The following is a 22,519-nucleotide window of genomic DNA, read 5'->3' as shown; positions in this document are numbered from 1 at the left end:
TCGGACGGCGCCGTCCAGCTGTCGGCGATTCAACGGCTAACTTAACAAGCTAGGCGGGCTACCAACATGGCTCGCTCATTGTCACCGGTAGCCGGTGCCAGTCGCCACCGGCGGCCTCACCCGTTCCTGTTTTTGTTGTGGTTTCTCTTCGGTCGCCGGACGGGCTGGAGAGGGATATTGTCGGTCATCCCGGCAGCCCTCGGGTGGCGGGGTAGACGCGGTGGGCGGTCAGCCCGGACGTCTGTCGCGGTTCTGGGCGGAGGCTTCCAGCGAGGACGGGGAGGCGCGACTGACACAGCACCTCACCATTCAGGCCTGCTGGTCCAAAGAGCAGGGCGCTTTATGAGTTATTTTGTCCTTGTTTGAGTCAAAAAATCGGAAAAAAAACTTATTTATGAAGTGGGTAGGATTGTTATCGCTGGCATGGCCGCATCAACCTGCTCCAGGGGCCCCGGGCGAGAAGATGTGGCCGGCGCATGCGCAGTTTGCGACGGCTGCAGGGCGCTCACTGAATCCCCTGTGGTCAGAGCCGGTATTGCATGTAGGAATTTTACTTATTCAAATTATTAAAAAAAAAGGAGATTTTATATTTATATTTTGATAAATTAAAAAAAAAAACAATTAGCGTAATAGCATAATTACCTGGAAGTAACGCTATGTCTAAATTTCATTTTGTTTCAGTGTAAAGGGGAACTGGTAATTATGAAAATCTTTATATGTAATGAACTGCTCTTTTAAAACACGACAAACAACCTGAGATTCATGAAGAGAAGTAAGTGCGATTTCAACAACACTATGCCTCAGTTCTGTCTTCTCAGCTCTCCCTGCATTTTGTTTTATTTGATTTGAGGCAGGGGGCCACAAAATATTGTTCCTGCGAGGGCTGCGAGTCTGAGACCCCTGGTCTGCACGGTCTGTGATTTCTGCTGACGTAATGTTTATATTGTCTGTCGAACGCTCTATTCGGATGTGTTCCAACCAATGCGAGGGGATTTCAGTGCATTTTCTGCACGAGGAGAAAATAAAAGATGGTTATGACAAACTGAATCGACTTCTGCATTGTGAAATTGGTCAAAGTTACATCAGAATTAGTGTGATATGTAAAGTCCTGGCGTTAAGATAAACTTTATAGGAGCTGCAGCGACAGGCCGCCGTCTTCCAGCGCCATCTTAAGAAAAAAATAAACTAAGCAAATGAATCAGCAAGTTGGAAACAAAAATACTTCTTTTTAAATGCAACCATGATGTGAGGTGCATAGTTGCCCCAAACTTTACCTATAGTGTTTGAGTGTTGTTTTAAGTTGACAGAAATAATCCACCTTGAAAATGTAGATTTTTCCCCAACCAGGCCCTGTCATTATTGCTCATGTTTTTTTTTTTTTGTTTCATTGTAGAAAAAAAAAAAGTACCAGAAATACCTTTGAAGGTCATTTACCTGAATTTTTACTTCCTATGTTGAACACCAGCAGCTGGATATGGGCCCAGCTGGCATGGGAGTCATACACTCACACTACAGTAAGAGTTGTGGATACAAGAAGGATTAATGACCGCAGGTGGCGTTCCCATAATGGGAGAGGGTCACCTGAAGGTGAGCCGATGTAAATTAGTGATTTCTTGTGCACTCGTACACTTCTCTGCTGCCTTAGAAATCCACTGTATTTCAGTACCTCCAGCGAAAACGCGAATGAACGAGAGGACGTGTTGAAAAAAAAGTCACCCTGATTTTATTTCTCAAAACCAGAAAACACTTAAGATGACAGAGACATTTTTGGGGGAAAAAAAAAAAAAAATGTACATTGTAAACAAGCCGAACCGGCTCAACATTGAATTGTAGACATCTTGAAAAGCAGTTCTGACATGGTTTGCTAAAGAAAGGCACAACTTGGCAAATGCATATCGATAAGGAATGTACAGCAGAGGAGGGGAGGGGGGGGGGCCTTCAAGAGAACTCTGAGCGTTCGGAGTTGTAAAGTGTCCAGTGATACATTCATTAAGAGTTCAACTCAGCAGATTTGAGAATGTAAGTTTAAAAAAAAAAAAAAAAATTCTCATGCCCAAGAATGTATCGCATCATGTACAGAGCATCGCATTGAGAGTAGGAGGCACAGAGGACAACTAATATCTAAAGAGAGGTAGAACTCACCTCCTAAACTCAAGCCTTATGGATTATAAATAAATTAAGTGATGCTACAAGTTTAAGAAATCAGAAAGAAAAAGGGGAAGAAAAAACAAACAAAAAACAGTTACAGCTGACAGAAACTCTGCGGTAACTGAAAACGGGAAAAGTGACAGACTGGGGAAAGTCGGTAGCCCTTGGTCTGACTCTCGGGAAAAAAAAAAAAAAAAAAAACAGTGTCAAACTGAAATGTTGTTTTTCCGACCCGGCTGTGACCTGGGGAAAAAAAAATGAAACACACACACTCACACACACCTTCAAATAAAGTGCAGGCTTGACGACGGTGGGGTTCGAACGCTGTTGGGAGCTCAGCCAGCTTGATTCTGTTTCACTGATGGAGAATTTTGGTGAAATTGGAGGTGGTGGCAAAAAGAGGGAAATGCTACAAGTATAAATTCAGACATACAGCCTTCATTTGGGGAGAAAAAAAAATAAAAAAAGACAAATCGACACCTTCTGGTGCAGAAGGACGACAGCGACATCCACAACTCAAGCCAGGCACTTAAATGTCTCACCGCTCTGCAGAGCCCCAAACCAAAGATCATCGGTAAAATGACAACTCTTGTACCAGGCAGACGAGATGCTGGGAATAATCTACCCGTTTGATTGAAAAGCCCCCATCAAAAAAAAGACAGTTTGTAACAAAAACAATAGAAGGGGAAAGGAACAACAAAAAAAACAAAACAAAAAGCAATGTTATAAAACCCATGGCACACAACGGGAGGGGAAAGTAGTCATTTTGGACACTTTGTGTAAACTTTTTCTGAACACTGAAACACTTGCGTCTTTATAAAAGAAAAAAAAAAAAAAAGTCATGCCCTGAAGTCAAAAAAAAATCCTTCAAAAAAACAAACAAAAAAAAAAGACAAGATTCCAAATTTAAAGCAGTTTCAAGTAAAGTTATACATTCAAAACTTCTGGATAGACAGCAATAAACAAAGATGTCACAGGAGAAGGGGGAAAAAAAAAAAAATACCCGCATATATATTTGTGAAATAAACAACTACAGTAGTTATATTAAGCTCAACAACTAAAAACGGTAACACTTGAGAATCTTTCAAACAAAAAAAAAAAAAAAAGGAGAACTGTGTCCAAGTCACTGGGATCATTTTATCAAATCTAAAGCAGGATCCTACCAGATTTCCTTCTGGATGTTGATTGTACCTCATTTGAAATATGTTCTGGATTGATAATCTGGCCGACGGGATTAAAAAAAAAAAAAAAAAAAAAGTCACCACAAAGCTCTAGTTGACAGCGATCTTGCCCTCCTCCATGAAATGTGGAAACTGGGATTTTGGCACGCTGTCAGAGCTGTTCTTTTCGATCTCGGCCATGGCGGCAGGGAGGCTGGAGTGCGAGCCGTCCATCTTCATCAGCCCCCCGGTGGATCCAATCAGGGGTCCACCGGCGGGGCTCCCCGGCAGCGGCACGCCGCCGCCCTGAATCACAGAGATCTCGTTGGTCTTCATAGTCAGGCCCCCGCTGAAGGCGGCGGCGGCGTACTGGTTCCACACCGAGGGGTCGAAGTTCACGGGCGGGGCGTTGATCTCCTTAGGGGCCGACATCATCTCCGGAAGTATCTTGGCCTCTGAGTTCATGGCCATCAGCGCCATGGGGTTCTCCAGCGAGAGGCGCTGGCCGCGCCGCGACGTGTTGTTCCACATGTGAGTGCCGATGTGCACCTGGAGGGCAACCGGAACAAAAACCATTGGTACAGTTTTTGATCTAGGAGAATATCAAAAAAAAACAAAACAAAAAAAAAAACAAAACAAAAAAAAAAACATGCTTCTGGAGCTTTCAGGTCATTGAGCTTCTGCTTGCAAGTGAAATACTGCTTTTGACTCGAGAAACCAAGAGTAAGCAGGGTTCCATCTTTTTAAGACTTCTCTTCTCTAGCATGCATTTTTGCACACTAGCTAGGACCTGTGGTGACATACCTTCAGGTTTCCTTTCGTGGTAAAAGCGCGGCCGCAGATGTTACAGGCAAAGGGTTTCTCCCCGGTGTGGGTACGCTCGTGGATCTGCAGGGCGCTGGCCGACGAGAAGTTCTTCCCGCAGACGTTGCAGACGTGCTGCTTGGTGGAGCGCCGTGGCGCCGGTGAAACGGTGGCGGGCACAGCTGTTCCCTGAGGCATGTGGGAGCTGAAAAGGCCATGAGGGCCCAGCGGGTTCTCTGGAGGGATCTTCATCTCCAGATTGGCGAGGCTCGACGGTATCCTCATGAAAGGCATGGAGCCCGGAGCTGCCGGCGACAAAACAGACCAGGTTAGATGAAAAGTACCACCGAAGAAGAAGAAAACGTTCCCAGAGTCGAAACTCACCGTATTCTCCGTTCGTGAACGTCAGGCCGGGCTCTTCTTTGATCGCTTTGGGGGTGAAGCTGCTGGAGGCCGTGAGGTCGAGGGCTCCGCTTGTCTCCGCTCCATCATGTAGCCCGCCTTCGGGATCCGGTTTCAACCCACCGCGGGCCACTTCTTCGGCGACGGACTCGGGGGACTTGCCGCTACTCACATTCACGGGGGAGGATGAGTGGAAGGAGACGGCAGAGTCGGAGACGGCGGGACTGCGCCCGTTGTGGTACTCCTGCTCCCTGGGGGCCGACGGGGACTCCTTGGACGTTCCCTCGCTCTCAGACGCTGTGCTACTCTGGCGTTTTAGTGCAAGGGCAGAGGTGAGGTTTTTCAAAACATCCAGGCTGGAGAACACCGTGGACGGGGCCTGTTTCGGGTCCTCGCAGGCGGACAGGAGGGGTTCAGAAACCTCGCCGGGCTTCTGCGAGTCCAGCTCTGACTCTTGGTCCTCTAGGCTCGCCTCAAAACCATTGATGTCCACGGGCTTCTCCTCCGGCAGCGTTGCGTCCATCGCCTCGGCCGACTCGAACTGGGCCTCCGTCAGGGGGGTGTTTGGGATCTGGCCGCCCATGTGCATGCGAATGTGCTGCTGCAGCACCACGGCGTTGGTGAACTTCTTCTGGCAAATGGGACAGGAGTGCTGCATCTTGAGCGGCGTGTTGGCCCGGTGCACGCCGTAGTGAGCCTTCAGGTTGCCTTTGGTGGAGAAGGCGCGGCCGCAGATTTTACACTTGTACGGCCTCTCGCCGGTGTGCGTGCGGTAGTGCATCTTCAGGGAGCTCTGGCAGCTGAGCACCCGGTGGCAGATCACACATTCGTTGGGGTCGTTGGTCCTCTTCTCCAGGCCGTCCACCATCTGCTGAAGCTTGGCGGTTCCTGAGCTTTGTTCCCCGGACGTACCGGCGCCGTTCATGTGCTGCAGCGTCCCGAGCAGGTCCTTAGCATCCTTCTGGGCGGCGTCCATCCCCGACTCTTGGCCGAAGACGTTCGAGGACACCGACGGGGAGCCGTCGCTGGTCGACGGCGAGGGTCTCTGGGGAAACGGGTCGCCCCCGAAGCCGTCGAACGCCTTGAAGCCAGACAAAGACGACCCGTGGAAGCCGGTGGCCGGGTGGCCAATTACGGGCTTCATTTCCGCCATGTTTGACTCATCGATGGGCACGGACATGCCGAAGGGAATGCCGCTGCTGGTAGGGATGTTGTCAAGGTGCTCAGGAACGGGGTGGGGGTTCATGCTGATGTTCGGATACTTGTCTTTGTGCCTCTGGAAATGCACTTTGAGGTTTCCTTTGGTGGTGAAGCGATTCCCGCAGATGTTGCACTTGAAGGGACGCTCGCCGGTGTGAGAGCGCAGGTGGATCTGGAGGGCGCTGTCGTTGCCGAAGTTCTTCCCGCAGTACTTGCACTTGTGCTTGTACAACGTGTCCCCGTTCTTCGCCTCCGTCTGCAGGCTCATGATCTTGGTCTTCACTTTTTTGGACGAGTCCATCGCCCCTTGGACACCGAAGGCGCCGGGGAAACCCACCACGCCCGCCGCCGTCTGCGGCAGCAGAGCGGGCAGGCGGCTGGCCAGATCTGGGATGCCTTTCAAAATGTCCATCTTGGCAGCCATATTTCCGAGTCCTCCGGGCACGGGGACGCCGGCCGCAAGGGGAAGTTTACCTTGTTTCATGGTCTCCATTGAGAGACTCTGGCTGCCCGTCCTTTTCCCAATCAGAGCGGCGGCGGCGGACAGCTGCTGAGAGAGGTGCGCGCCGAGGGCCTTCAAAGGGTCCATGGTGGCGCCCACCGAAGACTGCATGCCCTGCGGGGTCATCATGGCCACCTGGATTCGGATCTGCTCTGTGAGCTGAATTTGCTGCAACTGCTGCTGCTGCAGGCACACCAGCTGCTCCAAGATCATGGGGATGATCTGCAGCGCCTCCTGTGAGCTCATGGCCGTATGATTGGACGTAGACTGGGACGCCGACGCTGCCTTGGTGTCTCCCGTGGCTTCCAGCGCGACATTTTGCTCTTGCGCCTCGAGCGAGGGCTGGTAGGTCGCCTCCGGGCTACAGGCCCGGTCCTGCAAACCCGAGTCATCCATGTTGGCGCCGGACTCTTCCTCGGCTCTTTCCAGCTGGTCCGAGGTGGCGTTGGGGGCGGAGTTGCTGCTGGACTGGCTATCGTCATGGTCGCTGGCGAGACCGTTGGGGGAACCTTGCGAATATTCCTCAAGCCCCTCGTTGACGTCGCTATCTTTCATGATGACTACCTGCTGGCTTTTAGTGCAATTCCTTTCGTGCTCGGCGAACTCCGCCTCGTCGAAGAACTCGGCGCAGCACTTGTTGCAGACTCGGGTCTCCTCCACCCGGAACCGCTTTGCGTCGCCGCCGGCTTCCTCGGGCTGATCATCACGGATAATCCCTGAAGCACAAGGTAAAGACTTTAGATTAAAAACTCCTCACTTAGTTGGACCTCCATGAGAACACGATACAGATCCAGGAATCGACATTAAGCACGTACTAATCTGGATAGTCGATTTTTACTGAATTTTCTCAGGAGTCTTTTTTCCGGACTGCACAATAATCTAGATTATTTCCCGTAATACCGGTCTCCACCTCGGTGCGTCTTCCTGCCCCCAGAGGTCACGGAGCCGGGCTACTGGCTATCTTTGAATTTGTCCATTGTCCGAAGGGCCAGCAGAGGGCAACCACCTCCCTCCCAAACAAGACTCGGAACAATGTCCAGGAAGACAAAGAGCTGTGGGGCATTAAATTACCATGTTCCTGGAAAAAAAAAAGGGGGTAGGGGGGCTCATCTCTTGTTATAAACTAGATCTGGTTTCAGAGGTAGGGGTTTACCGAGTCAAAAGCAGTTTTGTATAACAAACTGGAAACGACAAACTGGTTCCGAGTTGGATTCGCCACCAGGTTGACAAAAAATACGCACAGAAAAAAAAAAATATAAAAAAATTATTTAGAACGTTGAGGGAAAATAAAAAAAGGCACAAACTAACATGATGTTGCTTATCTTCAGAAATCCCCAGAGCCCTTGAAAGCACAGCGAGTACTTCAAATGTGCATTTTAATTTGCCTGCTTAAAACCAAGAGGCCATTTCACAACTGGGTGTATTGTTAGATGCTAATGCACCGGGGAGGGAGCTGGGGGGGGGGGGGGGGGGGCTGCCAGACCACCTGTTTGCATTTGCCCGGAGAGCTGCTGGACTTGTTAATTGCTCACCGGGAGGCATTGAAAGCAGCCTCTCACACACACACACACACACATGAAAAATGTTGCATTACAATACACTTCCATGCACTGTGACCCCCGCCTTCCCTCATCCATCTCAAGTACAAACTTATCAATAAAGTTTATATTCCAAACTGAAGGGGGGGGGGGGGGGGGGGGGCGTTTCCTGGTCTTTCTCTGCAACTTCACAATAAAACTACAAGTTCCATGAAGCTTAACAATAACCGTGGGGGGCAACGCACCGGATCGCCACTTGACGGCGCATGACCTGCGTGTGATCACCTTTTGGTGTGGGGTACATGACACGAGGTCAGGCAAACACAACGACCACCATATTTAAAAAAAAAAAAAAAAAAAAAAAAATTAAACATTTTTATGTAGGAAAAAAAAAATGCAATTTTAAGGACCTCGAATCACAACTTTAGGGTCGAGTTTGAATAGGAATGAGGGGGGTAGATTGCATATGGCAACACCAAAACGCACCCCCACCCAAGTCTCCACAAAAAAAAAAAAAAGAAAAAGGTCCGGAGCTCCATCCCCCACCCCCCATTCGCATATGTACGAAAGGAAACAGTCATGCATTAAACTGGGGGATTTATTGCCTTCAGGTCAGCTCACTCCAGAGTCACATTTCAGACAGTCCGGGGCACCTTTGTTTAAAAAAAAAAAAAAAAACTGCAAAATTTAAATCATGATTAATAACTTTAAAGTTACTGAACTCCAAGCGAGTGTGTGTTTAAAAAAAAAAAGGAAACTCAATAAAGCAGCTTCCATGTGCATGGAGGCTTTTATTTAAAAAAAAAAAAAAGTTTTCCAATCAGGTAAAACACGAGGTTGAGAATACGTTTGTGTTAAATCGATTTAAATTTTTTTTTTTTCAAAATCCTGTTTAAAGTAAAAGCTAAAAAGGTGCTACAGGTAGACGAAGTGGTTTCGAAAGGAGGAGGGGGGGTCGTTTGTTTGAAACTCGAGGAGAAATAAATGATAGGTTTGTTTTTTTAATGAATGAGGAGGAGGAGGAAGGGGGGGTTAATTCATTTGGTTTCGTCTGGATTTTTTTTTAAGCGACTTGTAAATCGATAACCGAATAATCATTTAATCAGAGAAGGAAGGAAATAACCCGTCCAAGCCACGCCGGATTTGATCAATTAAAAGAAAAGTTGCAGCACCTTAAATTTTTTGTTGTTTTTGTAGTTTTAAGCTCCGCAGATAAGCAACAAGTCAAAGAATAAAAAAAAAATCAATAAAAAAAAAATCCAGCAAAAATCAAGAGGATCGGTGCAGAAGCGGAAGAAAGAAATTAAAAAATATTAAAAAAAATTAATAATAAAAAGCAGAAATGGGAGCGGACTCACCGGTGTCGGCGGCGCCGGGCTCGTCGGAGTTGATGTGCTGCGGCTTGGCTTGCTTGCGCCTCGACATGCTGCGACCATCAGGGGCAGAAAGGCTGGCGGACTCTCCTCCTCAGCTTCTTACGCGGATTCTTCAGCTCTGGGAGAAAAAAAAAAAAAAAAAAAAAAAAAGGGAAGGAAAAAATAAAAAAAAATAAAAAAGTCGACCCCCCCTAATTCTCCTCCTCCTCCTCCTCCCCCTTCTCTCAAGTAGAAACGCGCATGTCAACGTAATTATTATTATCAATAATGCATTGCGATTTATCCCCGGTGCGCTGACAGCTGATTGGCTCCGGTCCAGAAGCTCACGCATTATTCAAGCGCCCCCTCCCCTTTTCACGCACGGCGCAAAGGAGGGGAGGGGGCGTGGAGAGCCACGCCACTGGCCGTCCTGCAGCGTGGAGGTGGGTCGATCGACCCCCTCCAACCCACCCAACCTCCACCTCCACTTACAACACTGACCCCCCCCCGCCCTTCCTCCCTCCTCCTACACCCTCGCCAGCTTTTCCTGGTTCACCAAAAATACAGCTACATCCGGGACCTTCGCACACACACACACACACACAACACCACGTCCGAACAGCTGACGGGGACAGCGGAACCGGAAGTAGTCCCCGAGTTTTTTTTTTTTTTTTTTAAATTCAAGGGGTAGTTGAAAAAAATAAAATAAAATCAATACTTTTTAAAACTTATGTTGTTTTTTTTTGGTTTGTGATTCAGCGAAAAAGCGAAAGCTAAAAAAAAAAAATCAAAGTTCATTTACATGAACAAAGTTCTTAAGGCACAATCAAAAATGAAATATAAAATATAAAAATTCATTTTTTTTTTGGTTTGGAAAATGTCAGCGGAAAATGATTTTATCACGAGTGAGAACCACTGAATTAAAAAAAAACAGAATTAGAAACAAAAAGGATCATATTTGATATTCAAGGTTTATTCAAGCCACGATCATAAAATAAAATATGAGTGATCAACTTTTGATGCTTTTTTTTTGATTGAAAACTGTCAGCAGAAAATGATTTAATCAGAAGTGAGAATCACTGCAATTTTTTAAAAATAGAATTAGAAACAAAAAAGATAATTTTTCACATTCAAGGTTTATTCAAGGCACAATCAAAAAATATATTATAAATGATCAAAATTGGATGCTTTTTTTTGTCTAAAAACTGTCAACAGAAAATGATTCAATCAGAAGTGAGAATCACTGGAATTTTTTGTAATAGACTTAAAAACAATGAAGATGCTTTTTCAACATTCAAGGTTTATTCAAGGTACGATCAAAATATGAAATATAAATGATCAAAAGTGGATGCCTTTTTTGTATGAAAAATGTCAGAGGAAAATGATTTAATGACAAGAGAACAATTGCAAATTTTTTTTAGATAGAATTAAAAATAAAGAAGATGCCTTTTATTCGGGTTTCTTCAAGACGCACTCAAAATAAAAAAAAAATGAAAAGAATTTGATAAAAATTGATACTTTTTAACTTCTTACTTTGTAAATGGCAGCAATAACATATTCATTGCAAGTGAAAACCACTGCAAAAAAAATCTAGATATAATAAGAAACACTAAAGACACTCTTTTAACATTCAAGGTTTATTCAGTTTTATTCAAGGGGTAATCAAAAAATGAAATCTAAATGATCAAAATTAGATCCTTCTTTAAGACACTGTGCTGAAAATTTAATAAAAATGATCAAAATTGACTATTTCAAAAACATTTTTTGTTTGTGAATGTTAGTGGAAATAAATTAATCACAATCAAAAACCACTGCAAAAAAATCTGGATATAATTAGAAACAAGAAAGACGCTCTTGAACATTGTAATAATTTCAAAGTATCAGTTTACACAAAGAGATCAAGGATCTATGATTTATCTGAAAAAAAAGTTTGGTTAAAACATTTTTAAAGAGAAGTATCAGGCAAATTTTATATAAGTGACAATCGTCACTCAGTCAATCAATCGATCAAAAAGACTAATCACATAGTTAATATCTGAATTGATGCAACCGTACTGTCCTTTTGCATAATTGATTGATTGTCAACATCTGCTGATCACTTCAATGACACTAACCTAGAAGTATATCACTCACAAACAGACATGCTACTTTGCTCAAACTTACTCTCAAAAAGTATTTTTCAGAATGGCACTTTCTTTTTTCTTTTTTTTGTCATTTGTATTTATTTTGGAGTAGTGAAATGTGTACAACAAGATCATCTGTACTGGAGAAAAAAAAGAAAAAAAAAACACACAAGATGAAAGCACAAGATGACATTTGGCGACAAAGTAAAAAAGTTGAACTGATAAATTAATTGTAAAAGCTGCATGAGAATAATAAAGCTAGGTTACCCAAAGGAGGCCAAGAGTCTCCACTGGATAGCAATCATCATTATAATTATTATTATTGTCACTATTATAATCATTATCATAAATAACTAATCAATTTAGAAATTTTTGCAGGACACCCCCTCTCTAGTCAGACTGGGGGGATTTATTTTTGACGTGGCAACAACATTCCAGGCCCCTGCTCCGGCGCCGAGGATCAGCTGACATCAAACCAACCCCCCCCCCCTTTTGGACATTAGTTTGGAATCAGACAACAGGAAAGGCCAATTCCCCCACGAGTTGTCCTGAGAGTGACGTTCAAATATACATCTTATGGGTCAGAGAGAGGATATAAAGATTAGAAGTCAGCAGAGAAAACCGCCGGCGCCGTCATTAGCCTTTTCATCGACCGTCGAGCAGCAAACATTTGGACCTTTTGTTGTTGACTGGTCTTGCTTTCTGTTTTGTTTGTTTAAATTAATAAAACCTAAAGCTTTATCTCCCTGCGATCGATTCCCCTTGTTGGACAAGAGACACAGTCAAGTCTGTACCCTAATATTTCACCCAAGGTATAGACATCAAAACACGCCATTAATGCCGCAAATGAAATTACAGAGGCGCCGCCAAAGAAAACCATATTGTCACATTGTTCCTGGTTATTGATCAGCCGCTCTGACAGCGAAAACTAAGAAGGCGTCGGCTGCTTGGATGCGAGGATTTCATCGTTAAAATGACCATTTTTTTTCAGAATAAAAAAAACAAAAACAACTGATCTTTGTTTTCCAGATGCTTCCCTCTCCGGTTGCTCAGTAATTTTCGATTTTTTTCTTCTTATTATTTCGGATTAAAGATGAAAAATTAAACTGATTTCAGAAAATATAATAAATAAAAGTGAAGTTGAAGGGGACAAGTTGTACAAGGCGATAAGCCTAAGACAAAGGCCGGCCAATATATCCAGATAAACAAATGCTCTTCAAGGGGCGGGCAGAAGGTAGGAAAAAAAGGAAGGAGGGAGGGCTGTCTAGACGCTTTATGGCCCCCCAATAAGGCGCTGCGCTTGAATACGCTGTTTCTTCCTCCACGTTCAATCTGCCCAAGTCAAACTGTGTGTGCTCGTAAAAAAGAAAAAAAAAAAAAAAAAAAAAAAAGAGTCGTGGCAACCTGTGTGACATCGGCGTCACGACCCATGTCCTTTTGAAAATGAAATAAGACAGTAAACGGTAAATTATAACCGCAATAAAGCAGTGTGGGGAGGATGGGGGGGGGGGGGTCTGCTGTGTCGAGGTAGACGGCCACCCACCCTGAGTCCCGATGATCCGGTCAAGTTGAAGCAAAATAATCATGTTCTTTTTGTTTTTTTATTGATCGGGGACTAATTATTCCGAAGTAGGCAAAACAACATAATCTGCTAAAAATGATAAACATCCGTGAAATTACAGGCTTTTTGTCCGACAATTACACAAAAAAAAAACTGTAAAATAGGTCATGTTGTTTGTCTGTGCTGTATTCTAATCGAAAATAAAGGGTTCTACTCCTGCGGTTAGCTAAAAGGCGTCAGTTAAAATTAGCTGCGCGTTAGCCTGCCACCTTTCTGTTATACAAAAAGGTTAAAATTAATAAATGTTAGCACTTTGTGCTAGTTTGCTAATGTAATTGTCAAAAACATTCGGAAATTACAAGTGTAATTTAGAAAATGGTAACTGCTTTGTCTGCTAGCATAATACTTTGCTGAAGAAAGACACTTGGTTTCACTTAATGTTAGCTGTGTTTCAGCATGCTCCTTCAGTTGCCCCAGACATACAGCGAGTTAGCATTAGCTGTATTTTAGCAAGCTACTCAAGTTAGTTGAAGCTTCTGGCGCCTGTTTTTTTTAGCATTGTGTTTGCACGCTTCTGTGATTAGTAAAGATATTCTGTTTCACTTTTGCTAGCTATTTACCGCCACGTTGTAAGACAGCTGACTCGAGTGAATGTGAGCTGTGTCTCAGCGCCATATTTTAGCTAGCAAGATACTGAGGGACATGTTTCTTTGGTTTTGTTTTGTTTTATGGTCGGCCATGTTTCAACCTGCTCCTGTAAAAAAAGAGTTACTCAAAAAAAAAGAAAAGTCTGACTGTGAAACAATTTCAACACAACTTGCCGCTTTTTTCTCAAAGCAGCCGGTGAGATACTGGAATTCCTCTTCTTCATCCCCCTGTCCTTTGTCAAGTTGATAGCTGCGAGCCGCCTGCTGATGCCTATTGTTATCATTTAGCACTGGACAGTGTCACTAATGTCATTTTTGTGAGGGGAAGAAAAAAAAAACTGCAAACAACAATCGAGGTTGATAAGTTGCAGCTCGCTGAGAAGAGCAAGCCTAGCGCCGAGTCCTTGACCAGGTCAGACATCAGACAATGGTGAATGTATACCGTTCACAGATGAACAACCTCATAAATAGCCCGCTGTTGTTTGAGCGATAGAATTTTTTTTTTCCCGTTCAATCGACAACTTCTGACCCCTTCCATCACACACCCTCCCGCTGCCCACTCGATTCAAGTTGAACGGCAAGATGCGGCGAGCAGAAAAGGCATTAAGGTTGTCAGATGAAAGATTTGCCGCGCTTTTTACGGTGACCTTGTAGTGGACAAACAATCACTTTGGTATGTTTATTCTAAAGGCACAGTAAAAGATGAAAGTTGGGCAGCCCCACAACACACACACACACACACTCATACACACACACAGCTTTCTCACTCATTTATACAAATATGCATGTAAAAATGGGCTATCATTTAAATCTAAGTGATCATTGTCTTTGAAATTAAAAGAATAAAATACATTTTCCAAAAGCTCACAACTGCGTTGTCTTTGCCTGCTAATCCTACTGTTAGCTTGAACCTGTAGTGAGATAATGCTACTGGACTCAGAGGAATTTGCCGTGTAATGAATAATAATAGCTGCTGCAAAACAACACACTTGTTAACAAAACAAACCCTCTTAACTTGGACCAACGCCCCCAGCGGTTACCTACTAAAATCTGCTCTACCAAACAAATGACAAATGGGCAAAGTGTGTTACCGTGACATTTTGGAACAGGAGAGGTGCTCCACTACACTCTCTGCTATCTTTGCTTTAGCATTCAGCTCAGGAACTCAGCATTTTGCATGTTTAAGCTACAGCTGGCAGCTAAAGCACAATGAATGTTCACTGTGAATTTAGATATCACTGAAGTTAGCACAAACTTTTGGTGACAGTGATATCTAGCCGTGCTGTGGCATGTTAGCATTGCTAGCTAAGGCACTTGGCTTCAGTCACCGTTAGCTATGTCTTATTATATAACTATCATAGTAAGCTGATAAATTTGGATACAGTGATTGTTGCTATCTGTTAGCAATTTCTCGACAACTTTGCTTTAGCTAACATTAGCATGATACTCTAATAAGCAAAGGTTTATCATCTTTATGGAACTTAATTTCGAGACGTTTGAGGATTAAATAATATTTTCAGGGTATGACTTTCAAATATTCACGTCACATCTCGCAATTTTCCGGGTAATTGGTGTCTTTTCCTGGGTTCTCACATTACTGTTTTTCGAATAAATGCTGGAATTTTGAATGAAATGACAAAACCGAGTGATTTGTGGACTCCTGTCTTCAATAAATGACCGTAATTTAAGCAGGAATTTGGATTCAACTCGTCTTTCTGAATATCCTCCGGGAAACGCAACTTGCTGTAGACCTTCAACGTGCCAAGCCAAGACCTTCTGAATTGGTTGCACCCAATTTCCGCCTTCGTTCATGCGATTCAAAGCAGATAATGAAAAGCCTGTTAGAGGCCATTTCCTCCGCATTTACTCTTCATCCTCAAACAGACTACTTAATGGCGCCTTTCCCAGACGCTGTTTTATGACTTGATCCTCTGCTAGTTTTTCTTCAGGTGTCTGTCAAAGCCACGAGTGACATGTTATTTCACGACACAGATGGTCCATCGCACATTTCCCGCAAATATGGCAAAGTCCGATAACTAAAGTATCACAGAGTCTTGTTATTTGTTTGCACCCCTTCGTTAAAATTTGTGACAAACGACCTGACGGGTCAAACCCTCTCCTGATGTTTTATACATGTTTTTCTTTTTTTTTCGCTGTCGCTGATTAAAGCGAATTTCAATTGTTTTGGCCAGTTTGTTAAGGGTGTAAGAAGTTTTCTGATTTTATTTTGGCATGCAGGACTGTTTTAGAAAATTAGAATAGCGTGAAGTTCTTTATCTTCTGTAATGCAATTAAAAAAACAAAAATTACTTTTTCATAATATTCTAATATTTTGAGATAGGATTTTTGAGTTTTCTTCAGATGTAAGCCATAATCAGCTATATTAAAATAATAAAAGGCTTGCACTATTTCAGTTGATTTGTAATGAATCCAGAATGTATGACATTTTTGTTTTTGTAATTGCATTACAGAAGAAAAAGAACTTTATCACAATATTCTAATTTTCTGAGACAGTCCTGTATGCTGAAATAAATAATAAATAAAAAACAACTTCATGTCATTATTTGGGGTCTTTTTTCATGTCGTTTCCTTCATTTTTTGGATGATTTAATGTAATTGCTTACTATCATTTAATGGACATTTAATTAATTACCATTGTTAAACAACTATAATTTAGACTTTGTTAGAAATACTTTTGTTTTCTTCTCTTTACTATATTTTTTTTCTTAATTGTTCCCCTTTTTAAAGCAATTTGTCATTCATTTTGCAGGGAACATTTCATCAACTGCTCAGGACATTTTTCCATGACAGTGGGGAAACTATCAGGTTGAATTACAAAGGATGGGAAAGTGTCACAAGACAAAAGAATAAATCTAGGGGAACAAAAAAAAAATCCAACGTGCACTACAGAAGTGAGAAACAGGGTCTATGCTCATGTTGGAGTGGGGACCCCTTCTCTGGGATCCTGCAGATCTGACAGCAATTCCGGCCCAGATCGCCTTTTGCCTATGCGCTCCTGACTCGATTGGTGGATCGAAGTCTTGAGCGTGGCGTTCATGTCCCTGCAATCGATGACCCCTCCTCTCCCCACGCACTGAGCACATTCAGTCATTTTCCCTGCCAGCCTTTTGTTTTCGTCATCAAAACAGGGTATTATCTAGCAAACACAAGTGTGGAGGCTGTGGCCCATAACTATAATGTCAGATTGTTTTCATTATTGATCAGCAAACAGCCTTTCCAATGTTTTTCTTTTCACCGACGCTCGTATTTAGTCCCTTTGTGTGCCAACGATGCCTCTGAATAGAGCGAGGGCACCGAGGTGAAAGGTATCGGCTGTTTGTGCAAATATTGTTTATCATCCCTCCCAGCCACACTGGTTGAATGTTGGTCTTTTGAGAAACACCTAATGTAACCTCCACATTTCTGCTTTTCAACCGGCAGCATGAACAACAACCACAATTGAAATATTTCACCTGGTTTCCCCCCCAAACACGCTCCGGTTCTGCCGTTAGGGGTAGCTGATGCAGCTGCCTCGAAGTTTGTTGGTAGTTCTTCTGGAGTGAAGCCCTCCTGTTGTGAAAGGGGTGGGACACAGAATATTAACCTACGAAGGTGATCGTGAGCATACTTTAAGCAGATTGCATCTGATTTTTATCAGAAATAGATAAAATAAGTCACTCATTTTTCTAAGCTACTTGTATTTCAAATTTCAATAACAACAACCATATTAATTATGTTAATGCCATTAATTGTAATAATAATAGAAATTACAACTTCTAAAACATAAAAAAATACAATTATAATAATAATTGTAATGATGTTGATAATTATGATAATCTGGATGTTAATATTAATAAAAATGATACACTTTTTAATAAAAAAATATGCAGGACTACTACTTTTACGCTACTTCTACTCTTACTGATACTAATAATAATAAGGAGAAGAAGAAGAATGGCATACATTTTTGGATTAAAAAAATAAATAAAAATCTTGACCACACCTCTAAAATAAGACTTCTTAAACTTAGACTGATAAGTATTCATTTGACTTCCAGAGAAATGTTTAACAGTAATAGAAATAGCGGCACATTTAATCTTGTATATTTTTTCAAGTAACCCTACTGTCACAAATACATTAAAGTAAATGAAGAAATGAATATAAGATAGAGTGTAAGACCAAGCATAGTAGCTTTACAAGAATCTGAGTACATTTGATAGTAATTTTTACATTTTAGAACTGGACAGGAAGCAGAAATCCAGACAGATAAAAGGATGACCTGGTCATTTGTATAACACCAATAACTGAAAACTTCTTAGGGGGGTGGGTTAGGTCTGTGTGTATGTGTGTGTGTGTGTATGTCTTTAAAGGTCTTTGAGGAAATTATGTGGTACGACATTCCACAAACAAGCAGTGCTGCGGCCTCAAGGTGACTTGGACATGTTTCTGAGTTTTACCCTAACACTATGACAAAAGATGGCCACTGTGTTATTGTGACGTTAATATGTGGTGGCTCTCTGGGTGTGGGTGTGTGTGTGTGTGGGTGAGGGTGAGGGTAGATCTGCAGTCCACACATGGCTGTAATTTAATGGAGAATTGCCTGGTGGTTCCTGTGCAGAGGTAAACACACACACACACACACACACACACACACACACACACACATAGACGGGCTTTTGTTGTTGCACGACTCTAACAAGTGGCTGCATCAATAAACAATGGAGTGTCGCAGGAACAAAGATTCACTGTATCAGGAGAAGCTTGTCAACTCCCCCCCGACACACACAAACACACACAAGCACGCACACAATGGTATGAAACATATCAGTTTGATTAGTGGTTTTCAGAGCCTTTAGAGTGTTTAAAGTACTAATGCAAACACAAATTTACTTTCCAGGTTTATTTCAAATTAATGTAAATTCTCCATTAACTGTCAAACTTTTCCACTCAAATTCCAGCTGTGTGTGTGTTTGTGCGCTGAGTCTCACTAATCATTATATTGTTGGACTCTGTCTGTGTGTTTTAAAAAAAATGGCATTGAGATATTACTATTATCTCCAGTGCTACAGTGCTTCTACTCACCCTGCTCACAGTCACATAGGCGGGGCCTGAGCCAATCCCAGCTCACACTGGGCCGGGAGGCGGGGCTTAGCCTCAACAGGTCACCTGTCAATCACAGGGAGACACATATAGAGACATCCAGTCAGTCAGTCTCATCCACACCTACAGACAACTCAGACATCCATCCATCCATCCATCCATCCATCCATCCATCCATCCATCCATCTTCTTACGCTTATACTGCACTCAGGGGCGCGGGGGATACTGGAGCCTATCCCAGCTGTCATCAGGCAAGAGTTGGGGTACACTCTGGACTGGTCGCCAGTCAATCACAGGGCCACATATATAGACAACTATTCACTCATTCATTTATTCGGGGCAATTTTCACAATGTTTTCTGACTAACCTGTGGGAGGAAACCGCAGAACACAGAGGAAACCCACGCAGACACGGTGTGAACATGCAAACTCCACGCAGAAAGTTCCACTTGTCAGAATCAAACCGGTGTCTTCCGTGCCACCCCAACTTAGACATAATAATGATAATAATCATAATCATAATCACAATAACAATGGTAATTTTTTGAAAATATTCATGTTTTTACAACTTTTTGATTTTTAAATGTCAAAATGACAAATAGGAAATTGAAATAAAATACGATTGAGGAACATAAAAAATGGTTTTAAAAAAGTAAGTTGTTAATTTAATTATATGTTTTTATCCTCCTGGCTCTAGTCAAAAAAATATTTAGACAATGGGCAGAGCCTAAAGACCAGGGGCGACATCGTCCAATGAAGACATCTGGGGGAAAAAAAAATGCCGCCAGATGGCCAAGAGATCACAATGTGAAATATGGTGCTGGTGAAATATTTATGACCGCAACACACTCGGGTACAGTAGCCACAACACACACACACACACAACTGATAACCACAACTCATGTTTAAAAATTCCGACATTTGATTTACAAGCTGAAAACATCCGTATGAAAATATCTGAAAAGTTTATCATTGTGTTTTCGGTCTGGCATTTATACATCTGTTGTTTTGCCTCTGATGCCGAACCAAGTATTACTACTGCGTGGTACAGCGTTGGGAGTATTCAAGCCAAATACAGATACCTCAAACTGACAGACTGCGTTATAAATCCCACAAAAGAACCAATGTCGCTTTTTGAATTTGTAAAAAAAAACTGATTTGTTGTTTTGTTTTTGTTTGACAAAAAAAAAAATCACTTAAAATGGATTTCCAGCTCCCTCTTTTTTAACACCGGACAGAAGTGATGGCATGAATGACCCTCTGGCAAACAATGACTGGAGTCATTGGAACACAGGACTGGTTAAAAAAAAAAAAAAAAAAAAAAAAAAAAAAAGTTCAGAAGGGCTCTTAGGGGATTTGAAGGTGGGGGGGGTCTGGGTGAGCAGGAAATACAAAAGGAACACCCGACATGGAGCACTTGACGGTGAATGTGGTCGTTCAGCCCAGGATTTTAAACAGCCTGAAAGACACCTGGAGGGTTTTCAGCCCATTCAGCCTGTGTTTCCAGCCGCCAGATACATTCTGCGTAAAAAAACAACAAAAACAACAGCATCACTTAGCCACTGCAGCTAACGAGTATCAAGAGCATTTACTTCCTGCTTAAGCTTCACACACAGGTGTTTTTCTGCCATTTTTCTACCAAACTATCTTTTTAGAAATATGCCGTATTAAAATGTTAAAGACATTAAAACCCACCCTGCTTTTTATTGAATTACATCTGCCTTATTTTAGAAAAAAAATATGCTAATATACTAATTTTATACTCCTTTTTATTTTGTAAAGTACCAGGTGGGAAGTGTCTGTCCTAATACACCTGTTTTTTGTTTTAGACTTATGAGCTTAGTGTTTTGTACTACTACATATGTTTTTTGCTCTGTAACAAATGGTCTGTTATATTAACACACATGTTTATTTTAATACTAATACACTCAGTGTGTAGTATATTAAACTGAGTATTAGTGCACGGTAGAAAAATCACCCAGAATCCTCTGGGTGTTTTTTTTTTTTTTAATCTTCATCTCTTTCATTGTTACTTCAGTCAAGATCAGACAACCTGAGTGCGGGGACATGGATACGAGTGTATTATCGTTGTCATGGCGACTGGAGAAATGGCTTCTGCGTTGGACAATAGTCGGACGGAGGCCTTGTGGAGCCCCCCCCCCCTCCCCCCGCACCCCTACTCCGACTTATGGGATGTTCTGCCGATTACTTTCTCCTTTCAGAGCCGACGGTCCGAGAGAAAGAGAGGAAACCGGGAATTCTGCCAACATCTGTCCGCTGGCCCGCTCCGCTCCGACAGCTCTCAGACCAAGGGGAGGGCAGGGGGGTGAGGAGGAGGACGGGGAGGAAGATCCGCTTTTTCTTTCTTTTTTTTTCAGTCAAAAGTGTGAAAGTGTGTGACAAACTGTAAAAGACTCCCAGAGGAAGAGCCCGGATCCGGATCGGCAGGGAAGCCCCACTGACCCACCGGAGAGAATTGGTGTGTCGTTTTTTTGTTTTTTTTTTTTCCCCCCAAGCCGGAATCCAAAATCACAGCATCCAAAATCCTGCGTTTATTAATCCCAAGTCTGAACACATTTCTGACTCCTAGGTGCAAGGAAGGCATTTGGTGCTTTCAACCCTCTACAAAAAATAAAAAAAGCTGAGTTTGATGTTCTGCACTGACATTTCTTTTCTTTTCTTTGCTTTGCAGAACCCAGAATATTCTGGATTACAGTTACAGATTAAAAAAAAAAAAAAAAAAAAAAAAAAATCGGAAATAATTTGATATTTTAAAGTTAGAGCCTTAAGAGGTAAAATACATTGTTTTGGCAGAGGTGTTACATTAAAAATACAAAACGTTTAAGGCAAAAATGTATGAAATGTATATATGAAAAAAATGTAAAAATGACACAAAATTTTCAGCAAAAGACCGACAACTGATTGACTGACCAAATTTAAACCGAAAAAAAATTTAACTTTGTTAAACTGTGTCATTCTCTTTCACTGCAGAAATGTCCCTTTCAGATTCCCCAAAATGATTTATTTGTGGTGGTTGAAGACCAAAGGCCTCACTTTCCTGACGGGAAGTAGTGAAAAAAAAAGTGTGTGTGTGTGTGTGTGTGTGTGTGTGTGTGTGTGTGTGTGTGTGTGTGTGTGGGTGGTTTACTTTATAGGACGCACAACTGTAAATCACTAGCTCACAAAAAGGGAAAAAATAAAAGTGCTTTTGTCCTTTTCAACTGTTGGACAGAAGAAGACTGAAGCCACCTGGATGCTTACACACACAGACACACACACACACACACGCACACACCCCCTCACGCTCTTACGTTCCCAGGTCCCTGCTGCCTGTCATGAAGATGCAAAAGGACGAAAATATCGGTGAAATTCCTCGAAATGGCTTTATGTTCTGAATGAGATAATTTCATCAAAAGTCAAAGCAGGAATTAAATTTAAAATCATCTAGCGGCAGGACACACACACACACACATAGACACACCAGGTACAATCATATCTTCATGTCTCGTCATCAAATTTCGAGTAAACACTCAAAACTCTCCACATCTTGAATCGTATTTATGCTTTCATTTATTGTCTAGCTCTGCTCTCACTGGGCCGACAGGTGGGGTTCACTTGTCGATCACAGGGTCACACACGGAAAAATCCAACTATTCACCCTCTCATCAATACCCGCGGGAAAACACGGAGAACCCAAAAGGATCACCGGATTATATATTCTAGTTGCGTGAAAAAAAAACACAAAAATATTCATTCAATTATTCCTATCAGCCAATCCTAGCTGTCATTGGGCAAGAGGTTGGGTTCAACCAGGACGGGTCACCTGTCAATCACTGGGTCACGCAGAGACTCAACCATTTAGTCTCTCATTCAAACCCAAACCACAATTTAAGTCTTAAACGAAGCTACTGATTTTGGACTGCGGGAGGAAGACGGACAATCGGCATCCAAAGGATCACCGGATTAGAACTGGGAACCTT

At 42.6% G+C, this 22,519-nt stretch overlaps 2 protein-coding genes across 4 annotated transcripts in view; both read right to left on the bottom strand.

The window, feature by feature from the left end:
- atp9a (ATPase phospholipid transporting 9A) overlaps positions 1-313 on the bottom strand; it is a 36,561-nt gene extending 36,248 nt beyond the window's left edge. Inside the window, exon 1 of the mRNA XM_086159677.1 lies at positions 121-313. Coding sequence (XP_086015803.1) covers positions 121-188 — 68 coding nt within the window. The 5' untranslated portion in view covers positions 189-313. The remainder of the gene's footprint in view (positions 1-120) is intronic.
- Positions 314-3,400: 3,087 nt separating this feature from the next.
- On the bottom strand, positions 3,401-9,306 carry sall4 (spalt-like transcription factor 4). Of its 3 annotated transcripts, XM_086159832.1 has the most exons (6): positions 9,103-9,306; positions 6,984-7,006; positions 6,532-6,932; positions 4,497-6,483; positions 4,113-4,417; positions 3,401-3,857 (listed from the first exon to the last, which is right to left on the bottom strand). In XM_086159832.1, exons 1-6 carry the CDS (start codon positions 9,177-9,179, stop codon positions 3,420-3,422), a joined length of 3,231 nt encoding a protein of 1,076 aa, XP_086015958.1. In that variant the 5' UTR covers positions 9,180-9,306; the 3' UTR covers positions 3,401-3,419. The 3 variants fall into 3 exon arrangements, with proteins under 3 accessions (XP_086015958.1, XP_086015959.1, XP_086015957.1); XM_086159833.1 differs by lacking the exon at positions 6,984-7,006 and having other exon boundaries at positions 4,497-6,447; positions 6,532-6,951; positions 9,105-9,306; XM_086159831.1 differs by lacking the exon at positions 6,984-7,006 and having other exon boundaries at positions 4,497-6,932; positions 9,113-9,306.
- Between the last annotated feature and the right edge of the window lie 13,213 nt (positions 9,307-22,519).

This window comes from Fistularia commersonii, chromosome 14, assembly GCF_037954325.1.
Source record: "Fistularia commersonii isolate RoL2024-O1a breed Wild chromosome 14, RoL_Fcom_v1.0, whole genome shotgun sequence".
In the NCBI taxonomy this organism is placed as follows: Eukaryota; Metazoa; Chordata; class Actinopteri; order Syngnathiformes; family Fistulariidae; genus Fistularia; species Fistularia commersonii.
This window is presented reverse-complemented; position numbering and strand designations above follow the sequence as displayed.